The sequence below is a fragment of the Corvus hawaiiensis genome, chromosome 11 (genome assembly GCF_020740725.1).
Source record: "Corvus hawaiiensis isolate bCorHaw1 chromosome 11, bCorHaw1.pri.cur, whole genome shotgun sequence".
NCBI lineage: Eukaryota > Metazoa > Chordata > Aves > Passeriformes > Corvidae > Corvus > Corvus hawaiiensis.
Window position 1 is genome coordinate 8208865 of NC_063223.1, and position 12184 is coordinate 8221048.

A 12184-nucleotide genomic window follows, 5' to 3' on the forward strand; every position below is an offset into this window, starting at 1 on the left:
GGAGACTCCACACCCTTTCTGGGCAATTTGTTCCCGTGGCCGGTCACTGCACAGCAAAGTAGTTCTTCATGTTCAGGCAGAATTTCTGGGCACCAGTTTCTGACCATTGCCTCTCGTCCTATCGCTGGCCACCACAGAGCAGTGCCCGGTCCATCTTCTTGAAATCAAGACTTTAGACACCTGTACACATTAACGAAGTCCCCTCTCAGTCGTCTCTTCTCGAGGCTAAACAGGCACAACTCCCCCGGCCTTTCCCCGTCAGAGAGATAACGCACCTTCTCTCACCCAGGCCGGTACCCCTCACCACGGCGCCGACCCCCCTGGCCCGGCCCCTCACGGCGCACCCCGACCCCGCGGCCCCGCCCGGCCCCTCTCCGCCTCCGCCGGGGCTTCCTCCCGGGGCGCGGGGCAGGGCGGGTACGGCGGGTAAGATGGCGGCGCCCTTGGCTGGGCAGGCGGGGGCTGTGCTGCGGGACCTGGCCCTGCGATCCGCCCGCCTGCGGGGAGAATTCCCGGTGAGTGAGCGAGCCCGGCCCCGCATCCCGCCAGCTCTGCCGCCGGCAGCCTCCGCCCCGCTCGCCGTGCCCGCCTGAGCCCCGCGGCCGGCGCGGCTCCGCTCGCAGCCTCCCCGCGCCCGTGTCTGGCAGCGGGAGGAACCTTTCTCCTCCCGCCTGGCTGCGGGTGCTCGGGCTGGAGGACGCGTCCAGCCTGGAGCCCCGGCGCTTGCGGGGTCGGGGCGAAGCTCTGGCGGCGGCGGCGGCTCAGGGCTGGGCAGACCAAAGCTGACCGGGAGCGCCCGCTCCGAACGCCTTCCTCCCCCCACAGCTAACAGAACTCCGAATTATTTCAGTGGCAGAGCTGGGGAACGCTGTGCACGAAGTGATATCGTTTGTCTGACAACGTCTCGGGTGGCCCCAACGGGTTGGTTTGGCTCAGTGCGGGTGGCTGAGGTCAGGCTGGGGTGAAGATGCCTGTTTGTGCTCTCCTGGGAAAATGGATCCTAGCTCAGGCTTCCCGGTGGGCTTGAACCTCAGCAGAGCGATGGGAAAGAGTAGATGAACCTCCTGGAGTGGTTCAGGGGCTCTCTTAAGGTGTAGCAGCAGTTCATTATTCATGTCGACAGCAGCCATGCCGTGGTAAAATGAGATACGCACATTTTATACAGCTCTTATGCTGTTGGCAACCAACTGTTATTTTACCTTTTCATCGTGAGCAGCTGTATGAGAATCTACTTTGGTCCACACTTCTGAGCATACGTCTTTTTCCAGAGCCAAAAGCCCCTGGAGCAAACAAAGCGTGTTTGTGTCCGGTTCTCTCCGCAGGTGCCATTGCAGGGAATGCTCCTGGCTGCAGGTGCAGGGCTGTGAAATAAAGGGTGGTGTTGGTGCTGAGCTTGTGTTGCACAACTGCTGCCGTGTGATTTACCTTCTAAGTCACCCACCTCGGTTGCAAATCTGAAATCTTTTGTGCCCAACTTTCCCATTTGAATGCTGGGTACAGTATGTGAGAACTCAATGCAATTGATTTGTTGATTTAGCATTCGTCCATTTCATATATGTATGCATAAACAGGGAGACTGTTTATGTGTGTATATATACACGCACAATGATGTCTATATATATACATTTATCTGTATATATACAGATTTAATTTCATTAATGTAGATGGGCAGTGCTGTCAGTCACAACAGTGTTTGGGGAATATGCATTGTATGGTTGAAGATGTGTTCCTGCCGTCATGGCTTAGGTGAGTGTGATCCTACAATAAGGATTTCGGAGGTAATATCCCTGTTGTTGTAGGGCTGTGATATGGAGGGCTTGGAAAGACTGGAGTATGGAGCATTGTCTGGACAGAGTTATCTCGGTGTGAACTGTAGAAGATGTTTTGGTTGAGGTGCCTTGGTTGGTTTCAAGCCCTGTCTTTATCTGGTGCTGCAGTGGGAATTTGAGATACAGGTGGAAATTAGGAACTCATGCTCTGTTCTGTCATCTCTCAAAGCATGCAGGCACTCTGTAAATTACCCCACTGAAATAACTGGGTATCAGCTCAGATCCTCAAGAGTATTCTTAGGATATCATGGTGGCCAACTTTAAAAAAAAATATATTTTTTTGTGCATTATTTTTGAATTAGAGATGTTGAACTTGTATTATAAATCACATTTTGTTATTCTGCTTCTGAACTCTGCCAGATACTGAGAGCATCTCCCAAGATCAGTGCTTTCCAAGGAGGCTATTTTCAAGAACCACATCAATACTGTATAACAACAAATCAAGTTCTTGATTTCAAAGCAAACCATTTTGTTTTATAAAGGTCTTCAATTTTACAATGTTGCATAATAGAATTCCCATTTAAACAGTCTCGTGATCTTCCACTGGCTCAGACTTTAAGCTACAAATAAGTTGATCAGCCAGAGTCTGGATTTCTGTGCTACAAAATAGGATAAAGAATCTGAGAGTAAGAGCCCTTCCATTGAAGGTTTTTCTCATTTGTATCGCTCATTCCCTTGCTCAAATGAGAAGTTACTCTGTTACTTTATTTAACATAAACGTTCAAAACCTGTCCTCCAAGCCCATCACAGTGTTTCTTTCACAGATGAGGGTCTTCCATATGGTGTGGGTGTGATAAAGAAATATCAGTCTTAAACTTTGTTATTTCGGTAACCCTGTGTGAGATTTAGAATCTTGCCTCATAACCCTTATGACTTCCTGTTGGAGCGGTGTTTCTACACTATTGCAAAATTTTGTATTATTTCAAAACTGTTGCTGTTCATAGCTGTGAAATTTGGTTGTATGTTGTAATTGTAATCTGCACACATATTCCTGTGTAACTTCATTTTAGGGCTGGAGTAAATGGTAATTGATCCTATCGCATGAAAATATTTGATCATCCTTCTGCTTTCCCTTTACTTTTTTATAACTGTTAAACATTTTTTACGCCTTTTGCTGTTTATATTCTTGGTAGATTCAATTCTTTGTGCTTCTAAAGTTTTAAATCTGACCAAGTGTTTCAAGAAGATAAAAGATAGATTTGAGTTGTCTACAGTGCATGTGGACAGGAGCATTCAGGCCTGCTCTTGCTGGAGCAGTATTTGTAAAGAGCTGTGACAAACGCTCCTCCGGGCACCACTCGGCAGCAGAATTCAATCTTGTTGGCTGGCAACAAATAGGCTCCATTGAAGGCTGTTTATTTGAATGGGAGTTGGATTGGGCCCTTTGGGAGAATGCTGTGTTTTCAAAATAGCTTCAGATGCAGTGAAATTCAGCGATGAATATAAATGAGGAACAATTAGAATCATAAAAAAAAATGCTTACGGTAACTCCAGTATTGTAATAGAGTGAGCAGGTTGGTTGGTGCGTTATGAGCCCTATCCCAGCCTTCAAAATGGGCCTCAGTCCTGCCAGAACACATCCAGATTCCACATGTTGAAAATATTAAAAAAAAACCAAAAAAAAAGGAAGGGGGGGAAGATTAAATTAAACAATACTTCTGTTATAAAATCTGCTGGAATCTATAGATTTTACAAATAGGGAACTGTGCAAGGTTGCTCACTGCAGATGCCTTCAGTTCCTAGACTTGGATATCTGTAAAACCTCATTAATGTTGAACAGAGAAAGTTCTGCCTTTTTTAAGAAACTATCAGCTGTGGTAGCTGATCTTCCATGCAACACAAAACATTACTGAAAATAACTTTTCAATTCATGGCTTCAGAAGCTACTTTAATGTTGAATTCTTATTTTTTTCTTAGTTTTCTTTGGAGTTCTTGAAAATTTCTTGAAGGTTTGGACTGCTTCCCTATTTGGCTTTTCCTGGTTGGCAGTTTTGCTATATTTTCAAGGTTTTACATTTAGAGGCAGGAAATACATGAGCCTACAGACTTTCACAAACAGCTTTTTCTAGAGGCTCCTCATCCAAATGACAGGAAAGCCCTCTTCAAACTCTAGACAAAACTGAAATGCCAAAGTGGAGCAGATGTTTGGCCCACTCCTCCCCGGCAGTTCCATTAAACACATGGTTATTGAATCCTATTTTGAGATGAAAGAAGGAAATGAAAACATAAATATAACCTCAGACTGTGATTTTTTTTTTTAATAATTTTTTCCCCCAGTTAGTTTTATACTAGTGGAACTTCCACCTTGGGAGCAATCTGGCTCTGACACAGTCAGTCACAGCTTTGTCTTGAAGTAGAAAAGCTGCACTTTGCTGCATTGATTTGTCTTCCTTTGTACCTCATAGAGGTATAATCGGGGGATAGGGCTAACTAGGTAAGAGGAGACAGCCTTCATGAATATGACATTAGACTGAGAATTAGCCACACCTGTAGTCTTAAACCTGGCTCTGAATGAATAAATCCTTCTTCTTGACCCTCCAGCTGAACTGCCAACCAGTTTATCTAGAGACTCCTTGCATCCTTGGGTATGTTTAGGATTGGTTAAAGTTTTTTTATATAAAAGCAAGTGGGTTTTTTTCATTGATCTGCCTCCTGAGGAACTAGATGAAGTGTCAATAGACAAACTGTGCTTTCTTTACAGTTATCTGAGTGACTGTTTCCTCCTGTTTTTCTCTGGAAATGTCAGTGTATGTTGTAAATTTTTTTTTTTTTTTTTTTTTTTCTTTTTCTTTTCTCTTTTTTTTTTTTTCTATCTGGCTGATGACTGCCAGCAGGGATTTTATGAATAATGTGTGAAGATACTGAGATTCTTTTGGGAATACAGAGAAGTGAGATGAAGGTTTAGAAGTTTACACTTGGGGTATAGTTGTTTCTTAGAAGTGTTCATTTCTCTGCTGTTTTATCCTTTCTCTTGTTTGGAAGGTTCATTTTCAGCAAAAATGGCCAGTGTCCTCATTTAGTTTAGAGATGAGATTGTCTCCCTCCCCGTTTTGGAAACTCACTTGTTCCAAGATGATTTAACCTCAGATGATAATTTTTATTGTTCGCCACACCTGTAATGAGTAGCTCAGCTCATTATTGCCTTGGCCAGTCCAATTTTTCTGTGCATATTTGTGACTATCATCTACAGCTTTGAGCATATACTCTGAGGATTTTCTCCTTTGATACTCACTGCTGAGAAAAGCAGTTTCTAACCATCTGTGACTCAGCTTACACCCATCTCTTCCATAGCATTTTAATAAACCACAGGACAAAGAAGTCATATTACCTGTCCAGCTGCTTATGATGGTAACTTTAAACTGGTAATTAAACATTGATCCATGATTAACTGGCTATTGATTTTATTTTAACTAGATAACAGCAGGAGTGGGTATGAAACAAATAGAAGTTAAGATTGACTATTGTGAAAAATTCCTTAATAGTGGAGCTATGTCGTGCTGCTGAATTCTTTGTTGCATGAATGAGACTTAAAACAGATTCTGAACTGCAAGCTGAAGCCATCCTTTAATGTGGTAATGAAAATGAAAACTCTGGGTTGGTGTTTTAGTTTGCTTGTGACATTGTGCTGATGGAGATGTTTTTGTATAATTAGTGGTTAAATGTTAACTGTGAAGGAATTTAAAGACTTGCTATTTTTCCACCTACTTGTTGGAACATCTTTTTTAAATCTTCAGTCAACAATTTATACTGATAGCACAAAATGTGTTCAATAAATGCAAGTTTTGTTTAAAAGGTGCTGCTTTGAGCAGATTTACCCATGAGCTTTTTTCTTCCTGTCCTCTCTCTGGTCTCTTTCTAATTGCTTATAGGTTTCCCTAAACTGTAAGTCTGTATCCCGAAATTGAATTCAATTTTATTTTATTTCTATGAAGATCTGAGAGTTTACAAGCTTTGAATCCAAAATCATAAAGCTCTAGGCACTCACAACTCCATTGGGCATGAATGTAGGTTGGGGTATTTAACTCAAAGACTGTTTCTTAAGACTTTTTAACATATTTTGTGATACATTATTATTCATTTGTGTTTACTTACCTTGCACATGGGTAGTACTTGGTGACAGATCAATTTTTGTCTATCCTGTTTGTCTTCAATTTGTGCATCATAGAATCACAGTCTAGGTTGGGTTGGAGTCTGAGCAACATAAGCTGTGGGAAACAGCCTCAGTTTGTGTCAGGAGGAGAGAAAATCACTTGCACTGTAGTTTACCTTTGATGTCTTAACTCCTGTCCACCTAAATTCTTCATGAGATGCAAAAGTTTTGTAAGAATTGTCAGGAGGAATGAAAAATTAAGTGGGATTTTCGATCATGTTTGGTAGATTTGCCTGCTTATCCAAGACTTTTGACTGAAAAATAAAGCTGCAAATTAAATACCAGACACAGATTACTAATGGAACACTTCATCATCTTTTGCTATCTTCCTCTGAAGGATCTGTGGACAAAAGGACAGTTTAATTTGACATCTGCTAATTTCATGGCAGCCAAGAAAGCAGTTACTGCCTTGTGGGGGGGGGGGGGGGGGGGGGGAAGAGTTGTTCATACAGAGTACTGCTATAAAAGTATCAGGGAAGTTCTGGTTATTGGAGGAGTTCTGTGTGCAAATTGTACATAATGCTGATGGCTATAGGTAAAAGATAGAGCTATTCATGATAATTAAAGATAAAAGGGCTATTTAAAGCAACCATATCCTTTTTATTGTCAAGATAGTACTAGCTAAGGTCTGAAGATGGCATAAAAAATGTATTTTCCGTTAAATTTTCTATTGTCTTCAATTCTGTCACTCCAAACACATTGGAAACAGTGAATCTATTTAATTGAATTCTTTCATGCAGAGTTTCAGTCTAGATTTGTTTTTCAGTTAAATGGCTTAGCTTAAAATAGTCTAAAGTAATGCCATAAATTTTGGAAGTAGAGGAACAGATATTTGGAGCTTGCTTTAAACGTGATGTGAGATGATTAAACATGATTCCAGAGCGGCTGGAGTGCTGGAGCTCCATCTAGGGAGAGTTGATGACCCAGCTGAGAACCCACGAGTCAGAGTTTGTGGGCAGACCAACATCACTGACAGGGTTATTGTACATTCCTGCTGCAGGCACCTTGATCAGCAAGAACCAGATGAAGCTGCAGACAGCTGAAGAAGCCTCAGTCAGCCGGCCCTGGTCCTCATGGAGGACTTCATTCCCTCCAGCATCTGCTGGAGTGACAGTGCAGCAGGGAGCACATAGTCAAGAGTTCCAGGAGGTTTCTGGAGAGCTCTGATAACAACTTCCAAATGCAGGTGTCTGAGGAGCTGACAATAGGAGACATTACTGAACCTCACATGTGGCAACAAGAACTGGTCAGGGCTCTGGCAGCTCCCTCTCGGGAGGTGTCTGGTCTTAAAGCTGAGGGAAGAACCATGGTTGTTTATTTCCATGGATACAGCATGGTCTGCAGTAAGACAGAAGGAACAAGGCTGGGCATAGTCCCAATTTCCTTAACCAGTGGAGTAATGCCATCATCCTTTGGGCTTGGAAGTGCTGTTCCATTGGATCAAACTTTACCTTCCTCTCCCTCCATACAGTCGGAAATGTAGAAATCTGCTTTAAGGTCAGAATTTTTGAGGATGATGAGATGATGCTTCTTGTAGTGTCCTAAGCTTGCTTTGAGATTTGAGAATGGCAGCAGGGTGAATTTATATAAATAGGTATAAATAATGGAGAAATATTAATAAAGAAATGACCTGCAAAGGAAAGAAAAATATTCTTAATGTTTGACTTCCTATTAAAGGCTTACTTTCATTGATTATTCTGGGCAGTTTCTGGTTACTCCCCAGCTCTGCCCAAGCAGCTGAAGGCTCTCTACCTCTTGTGTCTTTGTCTCTTAGAGTTTGCTTTATGTCAGTCTACGTCAAATGGTCTAATTAAAACCAAGACTTATTAACAATAAAAGTTGTGAAGCACTCAGATTGAAACAAAAAATGGGTAGCAGTATTTTCTTTTCTTACTGCTTCCAGGAAAGAAATTGGTACAGATCATTCTGCACTGGTTTGATAGGCCAGTTATGACTTAGGCATGCAGTGAAACTGTTTCTGTAGATACTTTTCTGTATTTCTTTATTTTACTACCGTGGGCATTTGCATTTTTGTTGCTTCGAAGTGTTATGTTGCTTACTGCTCAAAGTCATATTCTTCTGTGATGACATAGTTGGGTAGCGTGGAAATTATGATGATTTGACTTCAATATTAAAGAACTGGAACAAAAAAGCTGTGATTATGTTTCATATTTCCTTCTCTGTGATGAAAAATGGAGCTCAAATGGTCTAAATTGGCATTTTATCGGTGTTTTTCTTAAAATATCAGCGACTTCTAACACTTGAAAAAGCATTCTTCCAGGGTATGGTAGGCATGAAACACTTCTTTGATAGATATGATTACTTGAGATACGAATGCAGAAACATTTCTGTTCATCTTATTGAATATGCTCTGAGTTTCGTAACAATTTAGGAAGCTTAATTTGCATGCAGGAAAGAAAAAATTGATAGTGGCTACTTTGTCTCATGTTTGGTGGTACAATAGCTTTGGAACTATTTTTTCCTGGCTATGTTTGCTGTTTAGAACATTTCTTCATAGTTGCATAAAAGTATAATTTTAATCTTGTAAAATTTAGGAAATTAAACACTTTTATAAGATCAGAACAAAAATATAACATTTCCCCTCAAGATACTTAAAATAAAAGAATATTTCTGATTTATGTGGAGAAGATGGCTTATTTCACTTTTTGAATGTGTTGTGCATATCACCAACAATCTTCTTTCATTTCCCAGGGCAGGGTATGTGTTACAGTATTTTCTGCAACTGATTATGCAGTTGTGTATGGTAGTGAGTTTATTTTCATCAGATACTTCAAAGCCTTACTTTTTAGGTCAGGAAAGTATGCTTCTCTTAAAGCTTTGAAGTTTGAAATAAGCAAAATGAACATAATTTGGCTAAAATTAATTACTAATGCAGAGCAGAACTTCTGATGGCGAGCGCATTGACAAAAGCAGAAATTGAATCTGGGAATTCATGTTCTTCCTTTACCCAAGCAAAGGCTCTGAAAATCGATTCCAGAGGTGTAAAGTTTCTGTAGACACGCTTGCTCTTTGGGCATGTGTGGATGTACAATAAGTAATTTTAATACTGTTTTATTCAGCTGGATTTTGGTTTAAAAACACAAGGAAAAAATATTTTGCTATCAGTTTGTGCAGTAAGGACAGAGGGCATCGTTTGGCCCTTCGAGTGTTCTGGCAGCTTGGTGTTTGGGTGGCCAGCTTTGTTTTGTGACATCCTGTTTGTGATGTGACCTGCATGTTGTTTGAACCAGACAGATTTCGTGTAATCCCACAGAGTAAGGAACCTGCCCTGTTTCAGGGTTTTTAGAAGCTGCTAATTGTTCACTGTTCAGGTGAAGGTTTGTGGGGTTGGGGTGTGCTCAGCCCTGCTCAGGCAGCCTGTCCACACTAGCCAAAATGCATCCCAGAAGTTCTCAGGGTCACAGGGGTGCTGCCACTTAATTTGCAGAAATTTAATTTTGCTGATCGCATGTGAATAGAGGCCTGAATACTCCCCTGGGTGGGGAGCAGGACACAGTTGTCAGGGATTTGGTAATGTCCTGCTTTATTTGGAGGTCGGTCTGTAGCAGCCTGACTGAAACAGCTGCTGAACAATAGGCTGGCAAGGTGTGGGAAATGAAGAGTGGTCAGGGTCTTACTGTTCAAAGGGACACTTCCCACCATCTTCTCTTTTACTTTTGAGGACTGTAGTCCTCAAAAGCCATACATGCAGACACCCAGAAGGATCATCCAGGTGGTGGCTGCTAGGATCTGGCTTGTAGGGCCCGAGGATGTGGGCTTAGATTCTGGTTTTGTGAGATAAGGAGAATAAGAATGGCAGAAGGAGCTCAAGTCTGACCCTGTGCATGTTTCTGGTAGATTACAATGGAGCTTAGTGGGTAGGAGAGTGTATTTACAGAATAGCTGTCAAAATCCCTGAGTGTAAGCAAGCTGTAAATAAGTCTATAAAGTGTAATCGTTACTGGAGACTTTAAATCTGCAATGAGTGAAGGACTTGCTTCAAGTTCATTCTTGTGTCTGCTTCCTTGCCTGAGAAGTAAACAGAAGGATAAATCAGAAAGCTGAGTTTATACATATATAGGCACATTGGAAGATATAAAGGCACATTAGAAGAGAATTATGTAGTTTCCCTAGTGTTTTCTGGAGCTAATGACCCAAATGAGCCCTGCAGTGGAAGAACATCACACCACCCTACATCATGTCCAGGAGAAGGCAGAGGTTAAGCCTGGCATCAATCAGTTTGCAATCAGACCGATTATAGGTGGACAAGGAGGAGTACAAGATCAAGTCAAAAGAACATAGTAGGGCAGGCATTCAGGAACCCTTGAAATGAAAGGGTTTCTAGCAGTAGATGGGGAGCAGGAACATTCAGGAGAACTGATTATGGAGTCATGATGTTTTGTTAAGAATGCAGTCAGGATTTTCAGTCACACTTCCAGCCTGACTACATTTACTATCCTTACTATTTCATCTGCAATACTGTGAAATATCCATATAACTGAGGTGTTTCTAAAACATTGTGGGTTTTATGTGCATATTGCTATGGTTTTGTTTAAAGGGAAAGGTTCATGAATAGATACTGTTCTGGTTTTTTTTAATCCAGTCTATATGGTTTTGTAATCTAAATTTCAGAATTGTGTAAGAGATGGGTGCTGTCTTCTGAAATCCTCTTCTGTTTCTGTGACATTTGTTAAAGCACAGCGAAATTGTACTGTTTCCTGTTAGAGCCGCTGTGGAAAGATTTAGAAGGTGGGCTTTAATGAAAGAGAGAAATAAAGCAAAGAAAGCCTTGCTAGCATCCAGCCACTTCAGAACTGATGGATACACTCCTGATGTTCCTCTTTCCCAGCTGAGGGATTCCACCACTGAGAGAGGAAAGAAAGCACTGAGTGAAAAATAAAGAGGGATGTTGAAGTATCATTATATGTTTCCTAATAAATATTGATTTCTATGTCATTGCAGTTTAATCTATCGTTTAGTGGAAGGGAACATTGTTTTAGAGGTGGAAGAGGTAAATCCTCATGAATATTTCATGTATTTATTAATGAATTAATTTTAAGGTAGTGGGTAGTGAATGAAATGTTTAAACCCCCCAGTAATGGTGGTATTTTAATTTTAATGTGAAAAAACTTCAATAGAGCCACATATTTTTAGATTCAATTACCTTGGAAAGCTGGCAGTTCATCTAGTGAGCGAGTTTTGGGAAGGTTCTCCCACTTCAGTGAGCAAATCGGGGGAGAGTGCGGGAGTTTGATTCATGACTTGACTTTGGGGTCAAATCCAGTAGGCTTATTTCTTTAGTTAAATCATTCACTTTCCCAGGTTAATTTTAGCATTCTGGGTAGGCTGTTCAGGTTGAGGCTGAAACTGTTCTTTTTATAATTGGTTTCTGCAGGATCTTGCTACTTCGAACTGTCCTGTATTACCCAAAAATGTCAGACCTTCCTACTCTGCCTAAAAGTGCTCCCTGCTGCAGTCCCTTGTATCTGACTTTGTATTTTCTTTTTAAAAAGCAGAAATGTGGCTTATATGGCCGTATCATGCAGAGGGTATTTCATAGGTGTTTATTTGATAGAAATTTCTGTTCATTTCTGTGGTATTATTGAAATAAAACTCCTTTGGTAAGACTGAAATTTGAAGGACAACCTTATACTGTTTCTCATTTAAATTGTGTAAGAATAAATGATTACAAATTGACAGATATTGCTTGTAGTGATTCCTTTCTTGAGTGAAAAACCAATTTCTATTTCCTTCTTAATTTAGGAACTTAAAATTATGAAGAGAGAAAAAGAGAAACTAGATGCAGCCCCAACACAAGCAAAACAAACTATGAATTGAAAATGTAATCACTGCTTTTGTTTTCAGGGCCTTGTTGCATTGCACTAAATCTGCAGATGAACCAGCTTTTACTCAGGATTTATTAGTAACAATAACAGAGGTACAGCAGGTGCTTGTGTGGAAAATGCACTATACAATGTTCTCCAGTGTCCCTGCGGAGTCCCTCAGCCTCTGCCCTGGTGGGCTCAGTGCCCCCCCTGGACACTTTCCCTCCCAGTTCAGCACGTGCCTTTGCAGGGGTGTGCAGAGCTCTGGCATTGTGCACCAGGTAAGCCCAGTCTCTCACCTGTGTCCAGGAGCATCCAAATCCCTGGGGGTGAATTCCTAGGAGACATTTGCTGCTGGAGCAGTAGGTGTTTGGGTCCAT

At 41.4% G+C, this 12184-nt stretch overlaps 1 protein-coding gene across 2 annotated transcripts in view; it reads left to right on the top strand.

Moving 5' to 3' along the window:
* The first annotated feature begins 406 nt into the window (after window positions 1–406).
* Window positions 407–12184, top strand: part of SUCLG2 (succinate-CoA ligase GDP-forming subunit beta) — a 114076-nt gene continuing 102298 nt past the window's right edge. The window contains exon 1 of one of the 2 annotated variants that reach the window (XM_048315765.1): window positions 407–515. In XM_048315765.1, the coding sequence (XP_048171722.1) occupies window positions 432–515 (84 nt within the window). In that variant the 5' untranslated portion in view covers window positions 407–431. The remainder of the gene's footprint in view (window positions 516–12184) is intronic. The other variant, XM_048315766.1, reaches the window with a different exon arrangement.